At 45.8% G+C, this 27,529-nt stretch overlaps 1 protein-coding gene across 3 annotated transcripts in view; it reads left to right on the plus strand.

The window, feature by feature from the left end:
* LOC140069210 (NACHT, LRR and PYD domains-containing protein 12-like) overlaps positions 1-27,529 on the plus strand; it is a 95,237-nt gene that overhangs the window by 62,002 nt on the left and 5,706 nt on the right. For 2 of the 3 annotated variants that reach the window (XM_072114648.1, XM_072114647.1), the window contains exons 6-9: positions 405-2,151; positions 10,321-10,488; positions 11,641-11,808; positions 20,329-20,496. In XM_072114648.1, the coding sequence (XP_071970749.1) occupies positions 405-2,151; positions 10,321-10,488; positions 11,641-11,808; positions 20,329-20,496 (2,251 nt within the window). The remainder of the gene's footprint in view (positions 1-404; positions 2,152-10,320; positions 10,489-11,640; positions 11,809-20,328; positions 20,497-27,529) is intronic. The other variant, XM_072114649.1, reaches the window with a different exon arrangement.

Raw genomic sequence — 27,529 nt, forward strand, 5'->3', positions numbered from 1 at the left:
GGACTGAGCACCTTATTTGACTTTTAAATTTTGTTGCATGCTCTATGTTAAAGTCGCACCACAAAAAAGGTGGTGAACTCTGATGGACCTGAGCGGGGAAGCGATAATTTCAGGCACACGATCTTAGTGAATCGCTGCATGCAGCATAATAGACGCACAATGCACTTTCAGTGAACTCGAGTGACCTGGTAAGTAAATGTGCCCCAATGTGTGAACGCAGCCACAGGCTGCATTCACACCTTGCATTTGCATCACGTTTAGAAACACAATGAAAATATACATGGGGTGGTTTGCCTGTTTCAATGAAGCAGTAGCTGGGCCTCTAAAATATATTTCACTGGTGGACCCTAGGCTCCAACCCTGCAGCCACTTATCATCTCCTTTATTTTCTGTTGTTTCCATAGAAATCCAGAACCAGCACAAGAAACATTTATATGAGAAAACGGAGAATCTGATAGAGAATAAACCTCCGAGATGTAACCAGGAGGAGGAGAGTTTTCCCTTCTGCACACGTTATGTGACCCTCATCATTGCCTCCACTCATCACTTTAGGGAACGCTCTAAGAATGAGCTCATAGCGACCGGGGCAAGACATGAGGAATATGTAAAGAAGAAACATCATGAATTACAATGTATTTCCCCCAACAAGATGTTCCGCTGGTGCCACCGGTCCAGACTGGTACCACATATGGTGCTGGTGAGCGGAGAGCCCGGGGTAGGGAAGAGCACGCTGATGCAGAAGATTGTCTATGACTGGGTGAAGGGGGATCTCTATCAAAGATTCTCTTTTGTCTTCTTCTTCAAATTTCGGGAACTGAACAGATGGGATAAGGTTAGTCTGGAGACCCTGATCCTTCATCATTACCCATATCTGTGGCAGCAGCTCGGGAACATCCTACAAGATCCAGAGAAACTTCTCTTTATATTTGATGGATTAGATGAAAGCAATCAGACAATGGATTTCACATCCCGTCACTTGTGCTCCGACCCTAAACAGCCGGAACGTTGTGGTGACATTGTGGTCAGTTTGGTGAGAAAGTCTCTTCTTACTGGTTGTTCTGTTCTGATGACCAGTCGCCCGACCAGACTGGCATCAATGGATTGTAGGGATTTCCAGCGAATGGTAGAAATCAGTGGATTCTTCACAGAAGAAAGAAAGATTTACTTTGACAATTTCTTCCGTGACCCTGAACTGGCAGAAAAGGCTTTTACCTATGTGAAGCAGAATGACACATTGTACACGTTCTGTTACCTCCCGTCCTACTGCTGGATCATCTGTACAGTATTATCCAGGAGCTTCCAGACCACAAGTAGTGACCAGCAGGTCTCATTATTACCCAGAACCGTGACCCAGCTCTTTGCCATATATGTCGCCAACATCCTGTCCAATCACAGCCTGGAGAAAAGTGGCGCCCAGAAGCTCCTGCAGTCCATGGGATGGATGGCAGAACATGGGGTCATGAATCACACGATTATATTTGATGATCGGGATCTGGAATCTTTCCATGTGGACAATAAGTCAAAGCTCTTATCAAGTTTCCTGATGGAATCGGAGGAACCTGTGTCCTATTCCTTCTTACATCTCACTGTCCAGGAATTCTTCTCTGCCTTTGTGCATTATGCAGATTATTCTCCTGAGAAGTTACAGAAATCACTAGAGAAAGCCAAATCCTATCCTGATGGACGAGGTGAGATGTTCCTGCGCTTCCTGTGTGGTCTATCAGATGCCACCACCAGGTCACTACTAACCGGATACCTGGACACACGAGCAGCTCAGGCCTCCAGAGACGTCATCACTTGGCTGAAGAACTTCATTACAGGAGGAGGAGAAGAAGAAGAGAAAGAAGGAGGAGAGATGCTGGAGGCTGGAGAAGAAGAGAGGCTGGAGGAAAGTGAAAACAAGAAGCAACTTCTCAGGACGTTCTTCTATCTGTTTGAGACCCGGAATAAGGTTCTGGTGCAGGAATCATTACAATCACACAGAACATTGGACCTTTCTTATGTGCCCTTGTCGGCTCTAGACTGCACCATGTTATCATTCATCATTGAGTGCTGCTCACATATAGAAGGTCTCCATCTATCTGGATGCTCTATAACCCCTGAGGGATTAGAGAGACTGGCACCAGGATTACACAACCTCCGGGATCTGAGGTATAAATCATCCGGATTATTATTACACCGGGATCCACAGTAGCCAATAGTAATAGTAGTAATGGTTGTGATAGTGCCCCCGATTAGTAATAAGGGGACACTGTACCAGAGTATCTAATCCTATCCTGTGTGATACTGCTGAGCTGTGTATCTAATCCTATCATGTGTGATACTGTCTGCTGAGCTGTGTATCTAATCCTATCCTGTGTGATACTGTCTGCTGAGCTGTGTATCTAATCCTATCCTGTGTGATACTGTCTGCTGAGCTGTGTATCTAATCCTATCCTGTGTGATACTGTCTGCTGAGCTGTGTATCTAATCCTATCCCGTGTGATACTGCTGAGCTGTGTATCTAATCCTATCCTGTGTGATACTGCTGAGCTGTGTATCTAATCCTATCCCGTGTGATACTGTCTGCTGAGCTGTGTATCTAATCCTATCATGTGTAATACTGACTGCAGAGCTGTGTATCTAATCCTATCCTGTGTGATACTGCTGAGCTGTGTATCTAATCCTAGCCTGTGTGATACTGCTGAGCTGTGTATCTAATCCTATCCCGTGTGATACTGTCTGCTGAGATATGTATCTAATCAGAGGTCGCTCAAACGCCTCACCAAGCATCATAGGCGCATTATTGGGCGCCATTACTCCCCAAAATAAAAGGCAAGCGTAAAAATAAGCTTGTCAATGATCCCCTGTAGTGCACTTCACCTGGGACTGAACAGAGAGAATCTGTAGATGTGAGCATACACTTAGAATGTAAGCAGAAGTGGTCCCAGAGTCATCCGTTTTTTCCCCCCTATTTGCAAAGGAATAAAGTCAGTAGCTTGTCCAAAAGTTTTGAAGGTCATATGGTAGAGTAAAGCCCCTTTCCAATAGAGTTCTATGGAAAACACGCAGGAATAACATATATACACTCCATACTGTGCACTCATATAGATATACACACTCCATACTGTGCACTGATATAGATATACGCATCCCATACTGTGCACTCATATAGATATACACACTCCATACTGTGCACTGATATAGATATACACACTCCATACTGTGCACTCATATAGATATACGCATCCCATACTGTGCACTGATATAGCTATACGCATCCCATACTGTGCACTGATATAGATATACACCCGCCATACTGTGCACTGATATAGATATACACCCCCCCATACTGTGAACTGATATAGATATACACCCCCCCATACTGTGCACTGATATAGATATACACCCCCCCATACTGTGCACTGATATAGATATACACCCCCCTCACTGTGAACTGATATAGATATACACCCCCCCCATACTGTGCACTGATATAGATATACACCCCCCCATACTGTGCACTGATATAGATATACACCCCCCATACTGTGAACTGATATAGATATACACCCGCCATACTGTGCACTGATATAGATATACACCCGCCATACTGTGAACTGATATAGATATACACCCCCGCCATACTGTGCACTGATATAGATATACACCCCCCCATACTGTGCACTGATATAGATATACACCCCCCATACTGTGCACTGATATAGATATACACCCCCCATACTGTGCACTGATATAGATATACACCCCCCATACTGTGCACTGATATAGATATACACCTGCCATACTGTGCACTGATATAGATATACACCCCCCCTTACTGTGCACTGATATAGATATACCCCCCCCATACTGTGCACTGATATAGATATACACCCCCCATACTGTGCACTGATATAGCTATACGCATCCCATACTGTGCACTGATATAGATATACACCCGCCATACTGTGCACTGATATAGATATACACCCCCCCATACTGTGCACTGATATAGATATACACCCCCCCATACTGTGAACTGATATAGAGATACACCCCCCATACTGTGCACTGATATAGATATACACCCCCCATACTGTGCACTGATATAGATATACACCCCCCATACTGTGCACTGATATAGATATACACCCCCCATACTGTGCACTGATATAGATATACACCCGCCATACTGTGCACTGATATAGATATACACCCCCCCATACTGTGCACTGATATAGATATACACCCCCCATACTGTGCACTGATATAGATATACACCCCCCATACTGTGCACTGATATAGCTATACGCATCCCATACTGTGCACTGATATAGATATACACCCGCCATACTGTGCACTGATATAGATATACACCCCCCATACTGTGCACTGATATAGATATACACCCCCCATACTGTGCACTGATATAGCTATACGCATCCCATACTGTGCACTGATATAGATATACACCCGCCATACTGTGCACTGATATAGATATACACCCCCCATACTGTGAACTGATATAGATATACACCCCCCCATACTGTGCACTGATATAGATATACACCCCCCATACTGTGCACTGATATAGATATACACCCCCCATACTGTGCACTGATATAGCTATACGCATCCCATACTGTGCACTGATATAGATATACACCCGCCATACTGTGCACTGATATAGATATACACCCCCCATACTGTGAACTGATATAGATATACACCCGCCATACTGTGCACTCATATAGATATACACCCGCCATACTGTGAACTGATATAGATATACACCCCCCCATACTGTGCACTGATATAGATATACACCCCCCCATACTGTGCACTGATATAGATATACACCCCCCATACTGTGCACTGATATAGATATACACCCCCCATACTGTGCACTGATATAGCTATACGCATCCCATACTGTGCACTGATATAGATATACACCCGCCATACTGTGCACTGATATAGATATACACCCCCCATACTGTGAACTGATATAGATATACACCCCCCATACTGTGAACTGATATAGATATACACCCCCCCATACTGTGCACTGATATAGATATACACCCGCCATACTGTGCACTGATATAGATATACACCCCCCCCATACTGTGCACTGATATAGATATACACCCCCCATACTGTGAACTGATATAGATATACACCCCCCATACTGTGAACTGATATAGATATACACCCCCCATACTGTGAACTGATATAGATATACACCCGCCATACTGTGCACTGATATAGATATACACCCCCCATACTGTGAACTGATATAGATATACACCCGCCATACTGTGCACTGATATAGATATACACCCCCCATACTGTGCACTGGTATAGATATACACCCCCCATACTGTGCACTGATATAGATATACACCCCCCATACTGTGCACTGATATAGATATACACCCCCGCCATACTGTGCACTGATATAGATATACACCCGCCATACTGTGCACTGATATAGATATATGCATCCCATACTGTGCACTGATATAGATATACACCCCCCATACTGTGCACTGATATAGATATACACCCCCCCCATACTGTGCACTGATATAGATATACAACCCCCCATACTGTGCACTGATATAGATATACACCCCCCCATACTGTGCACTGATATAGATATACACCCCCCCATACTGTGCACTGATATAGATGTACACCCGCCATACTGTGCACTGATATAGATGTACACCCCCCCATACTGTGCACTGATATAGATATACACCCGCCATACTGTGCACTGATATAGATATACACCCGCCATACTGTGCACTGATATAGATATACACCCCCCATACTGTGAACTGATATAGAGATATACACCCACCATACTGTGCACTGATATAGATATACACCCCCCCATACTGTGCACTGATATAGATATACACCCCCCCATACTGATAAAGATATACACCCCCCCATACTGATAAAGATATACACCCCCCCCATACTGTGCACTGATATAGATATACAACCCACCCCATACTGTGCGCTGATATATACACCCCCCCATACTGTGCACTGATATAGATATACACCCCCCATACTGTGCACTGATATAGATATACACCCCCCCATACTGTGCACTGATATAGATATACAACCCCCCCCATACTGTGCACTGATATAGATATACACCCCCCCATACTGTGCACTGATATAGATATACACCCCCCCATACTGTGCACTGATATAGATATACACCCCCCTCACTGTGAACTGATATAGATATACACCCCCCCTTACTGTGCACTGATATAGATATACACCCCATATACTGTGCACTGATATAGATATACACCCCCGCCATACTGTGCACTGATATAGATATACACCCCCCCATACTGTGCACTGATATAGATATACACCCCATATACTGTGCACTGATATAGATATACACCCCCGCCATACTGTGCACTGATATAGATATACACCCGCCATACTGTGCACTGATTTAGATATACACCCCCCATACTGTGAACTGATATAGATATACACCCCCCCCATACTGTGCACTGATATAGATATACACCCCCCCATACTGTGCACTGATATAGATATACACCCCCCATACTGTGAACTGATATAGATATACACCCGCCATACTGTGCACTGATATAGATATACACCCCCCATACTGTGAACTGATATAGATATACACCCGCCATACTGTGCACTGATATAGATATACACCCCCCATACTGTGCACTGATATAGATATACACCCCCCATACTGTGCACTGATATAGATATACACCCCCCATACTGTGCACTGATATAGATATACACCCCCGCCATACTGTGCACTGATATAGATATACACCCGCCATACTGTGCACTGATATAGATATATGCATCCCATACTGTGCACTGATATAGATATACACCCCCCATACTGTGCACTGATATAGATATACACCCCCCCCATACTGTGCACTGATATAGATATACAACCCCCCATACTGTGCACTGATATAGATATACACCCCCCCCATACTGTGCACTGATATAGATGTACACCCGCCATACTGTGCACTGATATAGATGTACACCCCCCCATACTGTGCACTGATATAGATATACACCCGCCATACTGTGCACTGATATAGATATACACCCGCCATACTGTGCACTGATATAGATATACACCCCCCATACTGTGAACTGATATAGAGATACACCCCCCATACTGTGCACTGATATAGATATACACCCACCATACTGTGCACTGATATAGATATACACCCCCCCATACTGTGCACTGATATAGATATACACCCCCCCATACTGATAAAGATATACACCCCCCCATACTGATAAAGATATACACCCCCCCCATACTGTGCACTGATATAGATATACAACCCACCCCATACTGTGCGCTGATATATACACCCCCCCATACTGTGCACTGATATAGATATACACCCCCCATACTGTGCACTGATATAGATATACACCCCCCCATACTGTGCACTGATATAGATATACAACCCCCCCCATACTGTGCACTGATATAGATATACACCCCCCCATACTGTGCACTGATATAGATATACACCCCCCCATACTGTGCACTGATATAGATATACACCCCCCTCACTGTGAACTGATATAGATATACACCCCCCCTTACTGTGCACTGATATAGATATACACCCCATATACTGTGCACTGATATAGATATACACCCCCGCCATACTGTGCACTGATATAGATATACACCCCCCCATACTGTGCACTGATATAGATATACACCCCATATACTGTGCACTGATATAGATATACACCCCCGCCATACTGTGCACTGATATAGATATACACCCCCGCCATACTGTGCACTGATATAGATATACACCCACCATACTGTGCACTGATATAGATATACACCCCCCCCCATACTGTGCACTGATATAGATATACACCCCCCCTTACTGTGCACTGATATAGATATACACCCCCCATACTGTGCACTGATATAGATATACACCCCCGCCATACTGTGCACTGATATAGATATACACCCCCCCATACTGTGCACTGATATAGATATACACCCCCCCATACTGTGCACTGATATAGATATAGATTAAAAAACATATGTAATAGTAATTTAACCTGTTACCGACATGTGGCGTAGTATTACGTCACATGCCGAGTGCGCAGGTGTTTTCTCACTGATCGCTGCCAGCATCTTTCTGAGGATCTTCGCTCCCCGTGACATCATCGGGGAGCGGCGATCCGTTACCATGGTAGCCTTGGGTCTTCCGAAGACCAGAGGCTACTTCGGCTTAACCCATGCATTACAATGTGCTATCAGTAGTATGGCAGTATATGGTAGGATCTTACAGACAACCTAGGGTTAAAGTACCTTAGGGAGTCTTAAAAATTGTAAAAATAAATCTAAATTTAAAAAAAAAAAAAATATATATAATAAAAAAACCTAAAAACTCAAAGCACCCCCTTTCCCTAGAACTTATATAAATAAACAGTAAAAATCATACACACATTAGGTATCGCCGCGTCCGAAAATGCCCAATCTATTAAAATAGACAGAAAGTCGAAAATGGCACTTCTATAAAAAGTGATCAAAATGTCACACAGTCATAAAAATTATAACATTGTAAACATCATCAAAACCTCCCACAGCTCCATACACCAAAGTATAAAAAATATATAAAAAAAATCAATCTGACCGGAGCTCCTTTTAAGTCTTTTCAATGTTCTTTGACAAATCCACAGTATCGTTCCACTCTCACTCCTTAGGAACTTCTCTGGTGTAGCTAAGAGAATATACAGGCAGTCCCCGGGTTACATACAAGATAGGGTCTGTAGGTTTGTTCTAAAGTTGAATTTGTATGTAAGTTGGAACTGTATAGTTTATCATTGTAATCCCAGCCAGAACTTTTTTGGTCTCTGTGACAATTGGATAGTAAAAATGTTGGGTTGTCATAAGAACCAGGATTAACACTAAAGCTTCATTACAGACGCCTGTGATAACTGTTACAGCTGTTTATTGTAGCCTAGGACTAAAGTAGCCTAGGACTGTGATACTGACTGCTGAGCTGTGTATCTAATTCTATCCTGTGTGATACTGTCTGCTGAGCTGTGTATCTAATCCTCTTCTGTGTGATACTGACTGCTGAGCTGTGTATCTAATCCTTTCCTGTGTGATACTGACTGCTGAGCTGTGTATCTAATCCTCTCCTGTGTGATACTGTATGCTGAGCTGTGTATCTAATCCTATCCTGTGTGATACTGACTGCTGAGCTGTGTATCTAATCCTATCCTGTGTAATACTGACTGCTGAGCTGTGTATCTATCCTGTGTGATACTGCTGAGCTGTGTATCTGATCCTATCCTGTGTGATACTGACTGCTGAGCTGTGTATCTAATCCTATCCTGTGTGATACAGTCTGCTGAGCTGTGTATCTAATCCTATCCTGTGTGATACAGTCTGCTGAGCTGTGTATCTAATCCTATCCTGTGTGATACTGCCTGCTGAGCTGTGTATCTAATTCTATCCTGTGTGATACTGTCTGCTGAGCTGTGTATCTAATCCTCTTCTGTGTGATACTGACTGCTGAGCTGTGTATCTAATCCTATCCTGTGTGATACTGACTGCTGAGCTGTGTATCTAATCCTATCCTGTGTGATACAGTCTGCTGAGCTGTGTATCTAATCCTATCCTGTGTGATACTGACTGCTGAGCTGTGTATCTATCCTGTGTGATACTGCTGAGCTGTGTATCTGATCCTATCCTGTGTGATACTGACTGCTGAGCTGTGTATCTAATCCTATCCTGTGTGATACAGTCTGCTGAGCTGTGTATCTAATCCTATCCTGTGTGATACTGACTGCTGAGCTGTGTATCTAATCCTATCCTGTGTGATACTGACTGCTGAGCTGTGTATCTAATCCTATCCTGTGTGATACTGACTGCTGAGCTGTGTATCTAATCCTATCCTGTGTGATACTGTCTGCTGAGCTGTGTATCTAATCCCATCCTGTGTGATACTGTCTGCTGAGCTGTGTATCTAATCCTATCCTGTGTGATACTGACTGCTGAGCTGTGTATCTAATCCTATCCTGTGTGATACTGTCTGCTGAGCTGTGTATCTAATCCTCTCCTGTGTGATACTGCTGAGCTTTGTATCTAATCCTCTCCTGTGTGATACTGACTGCTGAGCTGTGTGTTGTGTATGTAAGCCTATCATGTGTGATACAGTCTTCTGAGATATGTATCTAATCCTATCCTGTGTGATACCTCCCTCACATCTCCTCTTATTCTTACAGGTTGGATAATAATGTTCTCCCGGACACGTCCTGCGTCCCGTTGGCTTCTGTAATAAGGAATAATCCGGACCTGAAGATACTTGTCCTGTCTGGTAACAGCCTGGCTGGTCCTGACCTCCGTGTCCTGCTGGAAGCTCTGTCCGGTCTCTGCAGGTTGGAGAGATTAGGGTAAGTACAACATATAATGAAGATTCTCCCAGTAATAGACACTTTGTATCTAATCCTCTCCTGTGTGATACCGCTGAGCTGTGCATCTAATCCTCTCCTGTGTGATACTGCTGAGCTGTGTATCTAATCCTCTCCTGTGTGATACTGCTGAGCTGTGTATCTAATCCTCTCCTGTGTGATACTGCTGAGCTGTGTATCTAATCCTCTCCTGTGTGATACTGCTGAGCTGTGTATCTAATCCTCTCCTGTGTGATACTGTCTGCTGAGCTGTGTATCTAATCCTATCCTGTGTGATACTGTCTGCTGAGCTGTGTATCTAATCCTCTCCTGTGTGATACTGCTGAGCTGTGTATCTAATCCTCTCCTGTGTGATACTGCTGAGCTGTGTATCTAATCCTCTCCTGTGTGATACTGCTGAGCTGTGTATCTAATCCTATCCTGTGTGATACTGTCTGCTGAGCTGTGTATCTAATCCTATCCTGTGTGATACTGTCTGCTGAGCTGTGTATCTAATCCTATCCTGTGTGATACTGTCTGCTGAGCTGTGTATCTAATCCTCTCCTGTGTGATACTGCTGAGTTGTGTATCTAATCCTCTCCTGTGTGATACTGCTGAGTTGTGTATCTAATCCTCTCCTGTGTGATACTGCTGAGCTGTGTATCTAATCCTATCCTGTGTGATACTGTCTGCTGAGCTGTGTATCTAATCCTATCCTGTGTGATACTGTCTGCTGAGCTGTGTATCTAATCCTATCCTGTGTGATAATGTCTGCTGAGCTGTGTATCTAATCCTATCCTGTGTGATACTGACTGCTGAGCTGTGTATCTAATCCTATCCTGTGTGATACTGTCTGCTGAGCTGTGTATCTAATCCTATCCTGTGTGATACTGCCTGCTGAGCTGTGTATCTAATCCTATCCTGTGTGATACTGCTGAGCTTTGTATCTAATCCTCTCCTGTGTGATACTGACTGCTGAGCTGTGTGTTGTGTATGTAAGCCTATCATGTGTGATACAGTCTTCTGAGATATATATCTAATCCTATCCTGTGTGATACTGCTGAGCTGTGTATCTAATCCTCTCCTGTGTGCTACTGCTGAGCTGTGTGATACAGTCTGCGGATACCTCACTCACATCTCCTCTTATTCTTACAGGTTGGGTTATAATAATCTCCCGGACACGTCCTGCGTTCCGTTGGCTTCTGTAATAAGGAATAATCTGGACCTGAAGACACTTGTCCTGTCTGGTAACAGCCTGGCTGGTCCTGACCTCCGTGTCCTGCTGGAAGCTCTGTCCGGTCTCTGCAGGTTGGAGAGATTAGGGTAAGTACAACATATAATGAAGATTCTCCCAGTAATAGACACTTTGTATCTAATCCTCTCCTGTGTGATACTGTTGAGCTGTGTATCTAATCCTCTCCTGTGTGATACTGCTGAGCTATGTATCTAATCCTCTCCTGTGTGATACTGCTGAGCTTTTTATCTAATCCTATCCTGTGTGATACTGTCTGCTGAGCTGTGTATCTAATCCTATCCTGTGTGATACTGTCTGCTGAGCTGTGTATCTAATCCTACCCTGTGTGATACTGCTGAGCTATGTATCTAATCCTCTCCTGTGTGATACTGCTGAGCTGTGTATCTAATCCTCTCCTGTGTGATACTGCTCAGCTGTGTATCTAATCCCATCCTGTGTGATACAGACTGCTGAGCTGTGTATCTAATCCTCTCCTGTGTGATACTGCTGAGCTATGTATCTAATCCTCTCCTGTGTGATACTGCTGAGCTGTGTATCTAATCCTATCCTGTGTGATACTGACTGCTGAGCTGTGTATCTAATCCCATCCTGTGTGATACAGACTGCTGAGCTGTGTATCTAATCCTCTCCTGTGTTATACTGCTGAGCTATGTATCTAATCCTCTCCTGTGTGATACTGCTGAGCTGTGTATCTAATCCTATCCTGTGTGATACAGACTGCTGAGCTATGTATCTAATCCTCTCCTGTGTGATACTGCTGAGCTGTGTATCTAATCCTCTCCTGTGTTATACTGCTGAGCTGTGTATCTAATCCTATCCTGTGTGATACTGCTGAGCTATGTATCTAATCCTCTCCTGTGTGATACTGCTGAGCTGTGTATCTAATCCTATCCTGTGTGATACTGTCTGCTGAGCTATGTATCTAATCCTCTCCTGTGTGATACTGCCGAGCTATGTATCTAATCCTCTCCTGTGTGATACTGCTGAGCTATGTATCTAATCCTCTGTGTGATACTGCTGAGCTATGTATCTAATCCTCTGTGTGATTCTGCTGAGCTGTGTATCTAATCCTCTCCTGTGTGATACTGCTGAGCTGTGTATCTAATCCTATCCTGTGTGATACTGTCTGCTGAGCTGTGTATCTAATCCTATCCCGTGTGATACTGTCTGCTGAGCTGTGTATCTAATCCTATCCTGTGTCATACTGCTGAGCTGTGTATCTAATCCTATCCTGTGTGATACTGCTGAGCTGTGTATCTAATCCTATCCTGTGTGATACTGCTGAGCTATGTATCTAATCCTCTCCTGTGTGATACTGCTGAGCTGTGTATCTAATCCCACCCTGTGTGATACTGTCTGCTGAGCTGTGTATCTAATCCTCTCCTGTGTGATACTGCTGAGCTATGTATCTAATCCTCTCCTGTGTGATACTGCTGAGCTGTGTATCTAATCCTCTCCTGTGTGATACTGCTGAGCTATGTATCTAATCCTCTCCTGTGTGATACTGCTGAGCTGTGTATCTAATCCCATCCTGTGTGATACTGTCTGCTGAGCCATGTATCTAATCCTACCCTGTGTGATACTGACTGCTGAGCTATGTATCTAATCCTCTCCTGTGTGATACTGCTGAGCTGTGTATCTAATCCTATCCTGTGTGATACTGTCTGCTGAGCCATGTATCTAATCCTACCCTGTGTGATACTGACTGCTGAGCTATGTATCTAATCCTCTCCTGTGTGATACTGCTGAGCTGTGTATCTAATCCTATCCTGTGTGATACTGTCTGCTGAGCCATGTATCTAATCCTACCCTGTGTGATACTGACTGCTGAGCTATGTATCTAATCCTCTCCTGTGTGATACTGCTCAGCTGTGTATCTAATCCCATCCTGTGTGATACTGTCTGCTGAGCTGTGTATCTAATCCTATCCTGTGTTATACTGCTGAGCTATGTATCTAATCCTCTCCTGTGTGATACTGCTCAGCTGTGTATCTAATCCCATCCTGTGTGATACTGTCTGCTGAGCTGTGTATCTAATCCTCTCCTGTGTGATACTGCTGAGCTATGTATCTAATCCTCTCCTGTGTGATACTGCTGAGCTATGTATCTAATCCTCTCCTGTGTGATACTGCTGAGCTATGTATCTAATCCTCTCCTGTGTGATACTGCTGAGCTGTGTATCTAATCCCATCCTGTGTGATACAGACTGCTGAGCCATGTATCTAATCCTACCCTGTGTGATACTGACTGCTGAGCTATGTATCTAATCCTCTCCTGTGTGATACTGCTGAGCTGTGTATCTAATCCTCTCCTGTGTGATACTGCTGAGCTGTGTATCTAATCCTATCCTGTGTGATACTGTCTGCTGAGCTGTGTATCTAATCCTCTCCTGTGTGATACTGCTTAGCTGTGTATCTAATCCTCTCCTGTGTCTGTTATTTGCCGAAGATTCTCCCTAGTAATCTATAAATTTGGACTTTGCTAAGGCATTTGACACTGTCCCTCATAGACGCCTGATGGGTAAAATTAGGGCTATTGGTTTGGCAGAAATCATTTGCAATTGGATTGAGAACTGGCTGAAGGATCGTATCCAGAGAGTTGTGGTCAATGATTCCTACTCGGAATGGTCACCAGTTATGAGTGGTGTACCCCAGGGTTCTGTGCTTGGCCCAAGCTGTGTAGTGTAATACAGTCTATGGAGGATGGGGGTAGTACAAGCTGTGTAGTATAATACAGTCTATGGAGGATGGGAGCAGTAGTACAAGCTGTGTAGTGTAATACAGTCTATGGAGGATGGGAGTAGTACAAGCTGTGTAGTGTAATACAGTCTATGGAGGATGGGGGTAGTAGTACAAGCTGTGTAGTGTAATACAGTCTATGGAGGATGGGGGTAGTAGTACAAGCTGTGTAGTGTAATACAGTCTATGGAGGATGGGAGTAGTACAAGCTGTGTAGTATAATACAGTCTATGGAGGATGGGAGCAGTAGTACAAGCTGTGTAGTGTAATACAGTCTATGGAGGATGGGAGCAGTAGTAAAAGCTGTGTAGTGTAATAAAGTCTATGGAGGATGTTCATAGGGTGCAGGGTGACTTGGACAGACTGAATGTTTGGTCATCCACTTGGCAAATGAGGTTTAATGTGGATAAATGTAAGGCTATGCACCTGGGGGCTAATAATCCAAAGGCAAAATATGTCCTTGGGGGAGTAAATCTGGGAGAGTCCCTTGTTGAGAAGGACCTGGGGGTATTGGTAGATCAAAAATTGAATAACAGCATGCAATGTCAATCAGCTGCCTCTAAAGCCAGTAGGATCTTGTCATGTATCAGCAGTGGTTGGGACTCTCGTGATAGGGATGTAATATTACCACTATACAAGGCATTGGTTCGGCCTCACCTGGAATATGCTGTCTAGTTCTGGGCACCGGTCCATAAAAAGGATGCCCTGGAGCTGGAGAGGGTACAACGTAGAGCCACAAAAATGATAAGGGGTATGGAGGGTCTTGGTTATGAGGAAAGATTAAAACAACTAGATTTATTTAGTCTGGAAAAGCGACGACTACGAGGAGACAGGAATAATTTATATAAATATATGAATGGTCCATACAAAGAATATGGTGGTAAGTTGTTTCAGATTAGATCAAATCAAAAGACGAGGGGGCACTGTCTCCATCTGGAGAAAACAAGGTTTAATCACCGGAGGCGACAGGGCTTTTTTACTATGAGAACTGTCAATCTGTGGAATAGCCTGCCTCAGGGGCTGGTCACAGCAGGGACAGCAGAGAACTCAGGCGCTGGTCACAGCAGGGACAGCAGAGAGCTCAGGCGCTGGTCACAGCAGGGACAGCAGAGAGCTCAGGCGCTGGTCACAGCAGGGACAGCAGAGAGCTCAGGCGCTGGTCACAGCAGGGACAGCAGAGAGCTCAGGCGCTGGTCACAGCATGGACAGCAGAGAGCCCAGGCGCTGGTCACAGCAGGGACAGCAGAGAGCTCAGGCGCTGGTCACAGCATGGACAGCAGAGAGCCCAGGCGCTGGTCACAGCAGGGACAGCAGAGAGCTCAGGCGCTGGTCACAGCAGGGACAGCAGAGAGCTCAGGCGCTGGTCACAGCAGGGACAGCAGAGAGCTTAGGCGCTGGTCACAGCAGGGACAGCAGAGAGCTCAGGCGCTGGTCACAGCAGGGACAGCAGAGAGCTCAGGCGCTGGTCACAACAGGGACAGCAGAGAGCTCAGGCGCTGGTCACAACAGGGACAGCAGAGAGCTCAGGCGCTGGTCACAGCAGGGACAGCAGAGAGCTCAGGCCTGGTCACAGCAGGGACAGCAGAGAGCTCAGGCGCTGGTCACAGCAGGGACAGCAGAGAGCTCAGGCGCTGGTCACAGCAGGGACAGCAGAGAGCTCAGGCGCTGGTCACAGCAGGGACAGCAGAGAGCTCAGGCGCTGGTCACAGCAGGGACAGCAGAGAGCTTCAAGAAGGGTCTAGATGCCTTTTTACACCTAAATAACATTGCTGGTTATGTTATATAGAATTGTTTCCCATAAATCCCTTCCTCATCCAATCCCTTCCCTTCCTTGGTTGAACTTGATGGTCATGTGTCTTTTTTCAACCATATAAACCATGATACAATGAAACTATGAAATATACAAAGTATACAGGAACCAAGTCCAGAAATCCTATAATAAGCCTCTGCCATAAATATAGAGGAGAGGAAGATACAGAATCATCTCATTACTAGGAGCTGACTATAGCGCCCCCCAGAGGTAACATACAATATTCCAGGACTTGAGAGGAGACACTGAGCTGTGGATGACTTGCTCTACAACCACAAGCAGCAGGGGAGCCCCCAGCATTTCCCAGTCAGGGGCCCCAAAATCCTGAGTGTCCCTGAGTAGGGAGGTAGGTGGTCCAGGTACCTACCCGATACACATTACATGTAAGGAAGGGGCATAGACCCGGGGGCACTTGTAGTAGAAATCAGCCGCTGGGACAAACACATTTCATGGAAGATTTTTCTCACTTTTTCATTATCAAGAGACTTAAAATAAGCACAAAAATATCTACAAATAACAGAAGAGGGAAAAAGCATCAACCGAAGACCCGGAATAGGAGATTAGAGGGTCACTGGGTGTGATTATACATATATCATTATACATATATCTCACAGGAGAGGATTAGATACACAGCTCAGCAGTATCACACAGGAGAGGATTAGATACACAGCTCAGCAGTATCACACAGGAGAGGATTAGATACACAGCTCAGCAGACTGTATCACACAGGAGAGGATTAGATACACAGCTCAGCAGACAGTATCACACAGGAGAGGATTAGATACACAGCTCATTGGTCAGTATCACACAGGAGAGGATTAGATACACAGCTCAGCAGACTGTATCACACAGAATAGGATTAGATACACAGCTCAGCAGACAGTATCACACAGGAGAGGATTAGATACACAGCTCATCGGTCAGTATCACACAGGAGAGGATTAGATACACAGCTCAGCAGACTGTATCACACAGAATAGGATTAGATACACAGCTCAGCAGACAGTATCACACAGAATAGGATTAGATACACAGCTCATCGGTCAGTATCACACAGGAGAGGATTAGATACACAGCTCAGCAGACAGTATCACACAGGAGAGGATTAGATATACAGCTCATCGGTCAGTATCACACAGGAGAGGATTAGATACACAGCTCTGCAGTATCACACAGGATAGGATTAGATACATAGCTCAGAAGTATCACACAAGAGTGGATTAGATACACAGCTCTGCAGTATCACACAGGATAGGATTAGATACATAGCTCAGAAGTATCACACAGGAGAGGATTAGATACATGGCTGAGCAGTATCACATATGATAGGATTAGATACAAAGCACAGCAGACTGTATCACACAGGATAGGATTAGATACACAGCTCAGCAGACAGTATCACACAGGATAGGATTAGATACACAGCTCATCGGTCAGTATCACACAGGAGAGGATTAGATACACAGCTCTGCAGTATCACACAGGATAGGATTAGATACATAGCTCAGCAGTATCACATATGATAGGATTAGATACAAAGCTATGCAGTATCACACAGGAGAGGATTAGATACATAGCTCAGCAGTATCACACAGGATAGGATTAGATACATAGCTCAGCAGTATCACATATGATAGGATTAGATACAAAGCTATGCAGTATCACACAGGAGAGGATTAGATACACAGCTCTGCAGTATCACACAGGATAGGATTAGATACATAGCTCAGCAGTATCACACAGGAGAGGATTAGATACACAGCTATGCAGTATCACACAGGAGAGGATTAGATACACAGCTATGCAGTATCACACAGGAGAGGATTAGATACACAGCTATGCAGTATCACACCAGAGAGGATTAGATACATAGCTCAGCAGTATCACACAGGAGAGGATTAGATACACAGCTCAGCAGTAGTAGTAAGGTAGTTCCTCGAACGTCCACCAGGTGTCGCTGCTGCGCTGAAGTTCATCAGAATGCACTGAACTTCACCGTCCTATTGTGGGTGCAGGTAAGTGCGTGTCGAGTGACACTTTTTTTTAATGCGGCGGTTTTTCCAAATCAGTCAGGTTTTTTTAATGGCCACGCCCCCCGATTTCCGTCGTGTGCATGCCAGGGCCGATGCGCCACAATCGGATCGCGTGCGCCAAAATCCCGGGGAAATATAGTGAAAATCTACACAAATCGGAAATATTTGGGTAATACGTCGGGAAAACACGAATCGGGCCCTTAGTAAATGACCCCCTTTGTCTCTTGTGTCTGTAATAGAGGAGAGGAAGATACATTATTAGGAGCTGACTATAGCGCCCCCCAGAGGTAACATACAATATTGCAGGACTGGAGAGGAGACACTGAGCTGTGGATGACGAGCCCCGGCCTTGTCCTTCTCTTATCTCTGTGATCCGGTAATACAGGAGCCGCACATGATGGTGATGGGGGAGGCCGGGGACACCCTGCACCCACATATCATTTCCAGCACCCAAAGTCTTACAGGACAGGAAGGTGCAGAGTTATTCCCCATCACCTCTAGGGGGCGCTGTATGTACAACCCCCTGACAGCACTGTGTGATAATATAGGACGATAATAACATAAATATACAAGCAGCAGGGGGGCCCAGCATCTCCCAGTCAGGGGCCCCAAAATTTTTACTGTCTCTGAGTATGGAGGTAGGTGGTCCAGGTACCTACCTGATATACATGACATGTAAGGAAGAGGCATAGTCCCGGGGGCACTTGTAGTAGAAATCAGCCGCTGGGACATAAACACATTTCAGGGAAGATTTTTCTCCCTTTTTCATTATCAAGAGGGCTCATGTAGATGGGCGTTTTTGATGTCCGTATACTATCCTTTTTTTTGCGGATGGCAAACGGACCCACTGTTTCCTATGGGTCTGTTCTCATGTCCTTTTTCACGGATGTGCAGACAGTGAGAAAAAAAGTGCAGCATGCGTTATTGTGTCTCGCATGCGGACCACGTACATCCATTGAAGTCAATGTATCCGCAAAAAAATGGACGGCACATGCATGACCTCCGTATGCAGAGTGTTATTTCTTCAAATGTTGCAACCAACTGGGCGGAGCAAGAAGTAGATTAGAAACCCATCAGCTTTTTTTGAATCTGAGAAAATAACGGATAGGGTACGGATACAATATGGACTGATCAGACATCACGTCAGCATTTTTGGCAGATGAGCAGTGGAAACGCCCATCTGAATGAGCCCTTATTTTTTGTATATGGTTACATTCAAACAGCCGTCTGGGGGGGGATGTGTATGCTCTATCTTTCCCCTTGTGTGCAGCGCTTTTCTCTATGGAGGGGGGAGGGGGCTGCGGCCGGTCCAGCATACGGCTGTGTGAATGTAACTTATACATTTTTATTCATTTAATGTAACTGTAATATATGATTAAAATATTATTCAAAGCCCATAGCCTAGTGGATAGAGGCTCAGTCTCTCTATGGCAGAGGGTGGAGGTTGTGGGTTCTTCAAGTCTTGTGTCTGGGGAAGACCTGGGAGATGTAGAGACCCATATATGGACAGATGGTGATATCTCCCTGCTGACGTGGTCCCTGCTCTGCCTCTAACCCGACACATCTCTTCCCGATGTCTGCCTTGCAGACAGATAGAAGTCTGTGGAAGTCGTTCAGTACCGCACGTAACAGAAACCTGGTATTGAACCATTCTGGCTATAAGTACTGAGATTTCAATGCATCGTGCAACCCTAGATAGGATTAGATACACAACTCAGCAGTCAGTATCACACAGAATAGGATTAGATACACAGCTCAGCAGACAGTATCACACAGGCTAGGATTAGATGCACAGCTCAGCAGGCACTATCCCACAGGAAAGAGTTAGATACAAAGCTCAACAGACAGTATCAGACAGCATAAGATTAGATACACAGCTCAGCAGAGAGTATCACAAAGGATGGGATTAGATACACAGTGGGATATTCTGCTGAGCTGTGTATCTAATCCTCTCCTGTGTGATACAGTCTGCGGACACCTCCCTCACATCTCCTCTTATTCTTACAGTTTGGGTAGTAATGATCTCTCAGACACGTCCTGCGTCCCTTTGGCTTCTGTAATAAGGAATAATCCGGACCTGAAGATACTTGTCCTGTCTGGTAACCGCCTGGCTGGTCCTGACCTCAGTGTCCTGCTGGAAGCTCTGTCCGGTCTCCGCAGGTTGGAGGGATTATAGTAAGTATAAGATAGAATGAAGTTTCTCTGGGTAATAGACACTTTGTATCCCTCTCCTGTGTGATACTGTCTGCTGAGCTGTGTGTCTAATCCTCTCCTGTGTGATACTGTCTGCTGAGCTGTGTGTCTAATCCTCTCCTGTGTGATACTGTCTGCTGAGCTGTGTGTCTAATCCTCTCCTGTGTGATACTGTCTGCTGAGCTGTGTGTCTAATCCTCTCCTGTGTGATACTGTCTGCTGAGCTGTGTGTCTAATCCTCTCCTGTGTGATACTGTCTGCTGAGCTGTGTGTCTAATCCTCTCCTGTGTGATACTGTCTGCTGAGCTGTGTGTCTAATCCTCTCCTGTGTGATACTGTCTGCTGAGCTGTGTGTCTAATCCTCTCCTGTGTGATACTGTCTGCTGAGCTGTGTGTCTAATCCTCTCCTGTGTGATACTGTCTGCTGAGCTGTGTGTCTAATCCTCTCCTGTGTGATACTGTCTGCTGAGCTGTGTGTCTAATCCTCTCCTGTGTGATACTGTCTGCTGAGCTGTGTGTCTAATCCTCTCCTGTGTGATACTGTCTGCTGAGCTGTGTGTCTAATCCTCTCCTGTGTGATACTGTCTGCTGAGCTGTGTGTCTAATCCTCTCCTGTGTGATACTGTCTGCTGAGCTGTGTGTCTAATCCTCTCCTGTGTGATACTGTCTGCTGAGCTGTGTGTCTAATCCTCTCCTGTGTGATACTGTCTGCTGAGCTGTGTGTCTAATCCTCTCCTGTGTGATACTGTCTGCTGAGCTGTGTGTCTAATCCTCTCCTGTGTGATACTGTCTGCTGAGCTGTGTGTCTAATCCTCTCCTGTGTGATACTGTCTGCTGAGCTGTGTGTCTAATCCTCTCCTGTGTGATACTGTCTGCTGAGCTGTGTGTCTAATCCTCTCCTGTGTGATACTGTCTGCTGAGCTGTGTGTCTAATCCTCTCCTGTGTGATACTGTCTGCTGAGCTGTGTGTCTAATCCTCTCCTGTGTGATACTGTCTGCTGAGCTGTGTGTCTAATCCTCTCCTGTGTGATACTGTCTGCTGAGCTGTGTGTCTAATCCTCTCCTGTGTGATACTGTCTGCTGAGCTGTGTGTCTAATCCTCTCCTGTGTGATACTGTCTGCTGAGCTGTGTGTCTAATCCTCTCCTGTGTGATACTGTCTGCTGAGCTGTGTGTCTAATCCTCTCCTGTGTGATACTGTCTGCTGAGCTGTGTGTCTAATCCTCTCCTGTGTGATACTGTCTGCTGAGCTGTGTGTCTAATCCTCTCCTGTGTGATACTGTCTGCTGAGCTGTGTGTCTAATCCTCTCCTGTGTGATACTGTCTGCTGAGCTGTGTGTCTAATCCTCTCCTGTGTGATACTGTCTGCTGAGCTGTGTGTCTAATCCTCTCCTGTGTGATACTGTCTGCTGAGCTGTGTGTCTAATCCTCTCCTTGTGTGATACTGTCTGCTGAGCTGTGTGTCTAATCCTCTCCTGTGTGATACTGTCTGCTGAGCTGTGTGTCTAATCCTCTCCTGTGTGATACTGTCTGCTGAGCTGTGTGTCTAATCCTCTCCTGTGTGATACTGTCTGCTGAGCTGTGTGTCTAATCCTCTCCTGTGTGATACTGTCTGCTGAGCTGTGTGTCTAATCCTCTCCTGTGTGATACTGTCTGCTGAGCTGTGTGTCTAATCCTCTCCTGTGTGATACTGTCTGCTGAGCTGTGTGTCTAATCCTCTCCTGTGTGATACTGTCTGCTGAGCTGTGTGTCTAATCCTCTCCTGTGTGATACTGTCTGCTGAGCTGTGTGTCTAATCCTCTCCTGTGTGATACTGTCTGCTGAGCTGTGTGTCTAATCCTCTCCTGTGTGATACTGTCTGCTGAGCTGTGTGTCTAATCCTCTCCTGTGTGATACTGTCTGCTGAGCTGTGTGTCTAATCCTCTCCTGTGTGATACTGTCTGCTGAGCTGTGTGTCTAATCCTCTCCTGTGTGATACTGTCTGCTGAGCTGTGTGTCTAATCCTCTCCTGTGTGATACTGTCTGCTGAGCTGTGTGTCTAATCCTCTCCTGTGTGATACTGTCTGCTGAGCTGTGTGTCTAATCCTCTCCTGTGTGATACTGTCTGCTGAGCTGTGTGTCTAATCCTCTCCTGTGTGATACTGTCTGCTGAGCTGTGTGTCTAATCCTCTCCTGTGTGATACTGTCTGCTGAGCTGTGTGTCTAATCCTCTCCTGTGTGATACTGTCTGCTGAGCTGTGTGTCTAATCCTCTCCTGTGTGATACTGTCTGCTGAGCTGTGTGTCTAATCCTCTCCTGTGTGATACTGTCTGCTGAGCTGTGTGTCTAATCCTCTCCTGTGTGATACTGTCTGCTGAGCTGTGTGTCTAATCCTCTCCTGTGTGATACTGTCTGCTGAGCTGTGTGTCTAATCCTCTCCTGTGTGATACTGTCTGCTGAGCTGTGTGTCTAATCCTCTCCTGTGTGATACTGTCTGCTGAGCTGTGTGTCTAATCCTCTCCTGTGTGATACTGTCTGCTGAGCTGTGTGTCTAATCCTCTCCTGTGTGATACTGTCTGCTGAGCTGTGTGTCTAATCCTCTCCTGTGTGATACTGTCTGCTGAGCTGTGTGTCTAATCCTCTCCTGTGTGATACTGTCTGCTGAGCTGTGTGTCTAATCCTCTCCTGTGTGATACTGTCTGCTGAGCTGTGTGTCTAATCCTCTCCTGTGTGATACTGTCTGCTGAGCTGTGTGTCTAATCCTCTCCTGTGTGATACTGTCTGCTGAGCTGTGTGTCTAATCCTCTCCTGTGTGATACTGTCTGCTGAGCTGTGTGTCTAATCCTCTCCTGTGTGATACTGTCTGCTGAGCTGTGTGTCTAATCCTCTCCTGTGTGATACTGTCTGCTGAGCTGTGTGTCTAATCCTCTCCTGTGTGATACTGTCTGCTGAGCTGTGTGTCTAATCCTCTCCTGTGTGATACTGTCTGCTGAGCTGTGTGTCTAATCCTCTCCTGTGTGATACTGTCTGCTGAGCTGTGTGTCTAATCCTCTCCTGTGTGATACTGTCTGCTGAGCTGTGTGTCTAATCCTCTCCTGTGTGATACTGTCTGCTGAGCTGTGTGTCTAATCCTCTCCTGTGTGATACTGTCTGCTGAGCTGTGTGTCTAATCCTCTCCTGTGTGATACTGTCTGCTGAGCTGTGTGTCTAATCCTCTCCTGTGTGATACTGTCTGCTGAGCTGTGTGTCTAATCCTCTCCTGTGTGATACTGTCTGCTGAGCTGTGTGTCTAATCCTCTCCTGTGTGATACTGTCTGCTGAGCTGTGTGTCTAATCCTCTCCTGTGTGATACTGTCTGCTGAGCTGTGTGTCTAATCCTCTCCTGTGTGATACTGTCTGCTGAGCTGTGTGTCTAATCCTCTCCTGTGTGATACTGTCTGCTGAGCTGTGTGTCTAATCCTCTCCTGTGTGATACTGTCTGCTGAGCTGTGTGTCTAATCCTCTCCTGTGTGATACTGTCTGCTGAGCTGTGTGTCTAATCCTCTCCTGTGTGATACTGTCTGCTGAGCTGTGTGTCTAATCCTCTCCTGTGTGATACTGTCTGCTGAGCTGTGTGTCTAATCCTCTCCTGTGTGATACTGTCTGCTGAGCTGTGTGTCTAATCCTCTCCTGTGTGATACTGTCTGCTGAGCTGTGTGTCTAATCCTCTCCTGTGTGATACTGTCTGCTGAGCTGTGTGTCTAATCCTCTCCTGTGTGATACTGTCTGCTGAGCTGTGTGTCTAATCCTCTCCTGTGTGATACTGTCTGCTGAGCTGTGTGTCTAATCCTCTCCTGTGTGATACTGTCTGCTGAGCTGTGTGTCTAATCCTCTCCTGTGTGATACTGTCTGCTGAGCTGTGTGTCTAATCCTCTCCTGTGTGATACTGTCTGCTGAGCTGTGTGTCTAATCCTCTCCTGTGTGATACTGTCTGCTGAGCTGTGTGTCTAATCCTCTCCTGTGTGATACTGTCTGCTGAGCTGTGTGTCTAATCCTCTCCTGTGTGATACTGTCTGCTGAGCTGTGTGTCTAATCCTCTCCTGTGTGATACTGTCTGCTGAGCTGTGTGTCTAATCCTCTCCTGTGTGATACTGTCTGCTGAGCTGTGTGTCTAATCCTCTCCTGTGTGATACTGTCTGCTGAGCTGTGTGTCTAATCCTCTCCTGTGTGATACTGTCTGCTGAGCTGTGTGTCTAATCCTCTCCTGTGTGATACTGTCTGCTGAGCTGTGTGTCTAATCCTCTCCTGTGTGATACTGTCTGCTGAGCTGTGTGTCTAATCCTCTCCTGTGTGATACTGTCTGCTGAGCTGTGTGTCTAATCCTCTCCTGTGTGATACTGTCTGCTGAGCTGTGTGTCTAATCCTCTCCTGTGTGATACTGTCTGCTGAGCTGTGTGTCTAATCCTCTCCTGTGTGATACTGTCTGCTGAGCTGTGTGTCTAATCCTCTCCTGTGTGATACTGTCTGCTGAGCTGTGTGTCTAATCCTCTCCTGTGTGATACTGTCTGCTGAGCTGTGTGTCTAATCCTCTCCTGTGTGATACTGTCTGCTGAGCTGTGTGTCTAATCCTCTCCTGTGTGATACTGTCTGCTGAGCTGTGTGTCTAATCCTCTCCTGTGTGATACTGTCTGCTGAGCTGTGTGTCTAATCCTCTCCTGTGTGATACTGTCTGCTGAGCTGTGTGTCTAATCCTCTCCTGTGTGATACTGTCTGCTGAGCTGTGTGTCTAATCCTCTCCTGTGTGATACTGTCTGCTGAGCTGTGTGTCTAATCCTCTCCTGTGTGATACTGTCTGCTGAGCTGTGTGTCTAATCCTCTCCTGTGTGATACTGTCTGCTGAGCTGTGTGTCTAATCCTCTCCTGTGTGATACTGTCTGCTGAGCTGTGTGTCTAATCCTCTCCTGTGTGATACTGTCTGCTGAGCTGTGTGTCTAATCCTCTCCTGTGTGATACTGTCTGCTGAGCTGTGTGTCTAATCCTCTCCTGTGTGATACTGTCTGCTGAGCTGTGTGTCTAATCCTCTCCTGTGTGATACTGTCTGCTGAGCTGTGTGTCTAATCCTCTCCTGTGTGATACTGTCTGCTGAGCTGTGTGTCTAATCCTCTCCTGTGTGATACTGTCTGCTGAGCTGTGTGTCTAATCCTCTCCTGTGTGATACTGTCTGCTGAGCTGTGTGTCTAATCCTCTCCTGTGTGATACTGTCTGCTGAGCTGTGTGTCTAATCCTCTCCTGTGTGATACTGTCTGCTGAGCTGTGTGTCTAATCCTCTCCTGTGTGATACTGTCTGCTGAGCTGTGTGTCTAATCCTCTCCTGTGTGATACTGTCTGCTGAGCTGTGTGTCTAATCCTCTCCTGTGTGATACTGTCTGCTGAGCTGTGTGTCTAATCCTCTCCTGTGTGATACTGTCTGCTGAGCTGTGTGTCTAATCCTCTCCTGTGTGATACTGTCTGCTGAGCTGTGTGTCTAATCCTCTCCTGTGTGATACTGTCTGCTGAGCTGTGTGTCTAATCCTCTCCTGTGTGATACTGTCTGCTGAGCTGTGTGTCTAATCCTCTCCTGTGTGATACTGTCTGCTGAGCTGTGTGTCTAATCCTCTCCTGTGTGATACTGTCTGCTGAGCTGTGTGTCTAATCCTCTCCTGTGTGATACTGTCTGCTGAGCTGTGTGTCTAATCCTCTCCTGTGTGATACTGTCTGCTGAGCTGTGTGTCTAATCCTCTCCTGTGTGATACTGTCTGCTGAGCTGTGTGTCTAATCCTCTCCTGTGTGATACTGTCTGCTGAGCTGTGTGTCTAATCCTCTCCTGTGTGATACTGTCTGCTGAGCTGTGTGTCTAATCCTCTCCTGTGTGATACTGTCTGCTGAGCTGTGTGTCTAATCCTCTCCTGTGTGATACTGTCTGCTGAGCTGTGTGTCTAATCCTCTCCTGTGTGATACTGTCTGCTGAGCTGTGTGTCTAATCCTCTCCTGTGTGATACTGTCTGCTGAGCTGTGTGTCTAATCCTCTCCTGTGTGATACTGTCTGCTGAGCTGTGTGTCTAATCCTCTCCTGTGTGATACTGTCTGCTGAGCTGTGTGTCTAATCCTCTCCTGTGTGATACTGTCTGCTGAGCTGTGTGTCTAATCCTCTCCTGTGTGATACTGTCTGCTGAGCTGTGTGTCTAATCCTCTCCTGTGTGATACTGTCTGCTGAGCTGTGTGTCTAATCCTCTCCTGTGTGATACTGTCTGCTGAGCTGTGTGTCTAATCCTCTCCTGTGTGATACTGTCTGCTGAGCTGTGTGTCTAATCCTCTCCTGTGTGATACTGTCTGCTGAGCTGTGTGTCTAATCCTCTCCTGTGTGATACTGTCTGCTGAGCTGTGTGTCTAATCCTCTCCTGTGTGATACTGTCTGCTGAGCTGTGTGTCTAATCCTCTCCTGTGTGATACTGTCTGCTGAGCTGTGTGTCTAATCCTCTCCTGTGTGATACTGTCTGCTGAGCTGTGTGTCTAATCCTCTCCTGTGTGATACTGTCTGCTGAGCTGTGTGTCTAATCCTCTCCTGTGTGATACTGTCTGCTGAGCTGTGTGTCTAATCCTCTCCTGTGTGATACTGTCTGCTGAGCTGTGTGTCTAATCCTCTCCTGTGTGATACTGTCTGCTGAGCTGTGTGTCTAATCCTCTCCTGTGTGATACTGTCTGCTGAGCTGTGTGTCTAATCCTCTCCTGTGTGATACTGTCTGCTGAGCTGTGTGTCTAATCCTCTCCTGTGTGATACTGTCTGCTGAGCTGTGTGTCTAATCCTCTCCTGTGTGATACTGTCTGCTGAGCTGTGTGTCTAATCCTCTCCTGTGTGATACTGTCTGCTGAGCTGTGTGTCTAATCCTCTCCTGTGTGATACTGTCTGCTGAGCTGTGTGTCTAATCCTCTCCTGTGTGATACTGTCTGCTGAGCTGTGTGTCTAATCCTCTCCTGTGTGATACTGTCTGCTGAGCTGTGTGTCTAATCCTCTCCTGTGT

The sequence above is a fragment of the Engystomops pustulosus genome, chromosome 7, assembly GCF_040894005.1.
Source record: "Engystomops pustulosus chromosome 7, aEngPut4.maternal, whole genome shotgun sequence".
In the NCBI taxonomy this organism is placed as follows: Eukaryota; Metazoa; Chordata; class Amphibia; order Anura; family Leptodactylidae; genus Engystomops; species Engystomops pustulosus.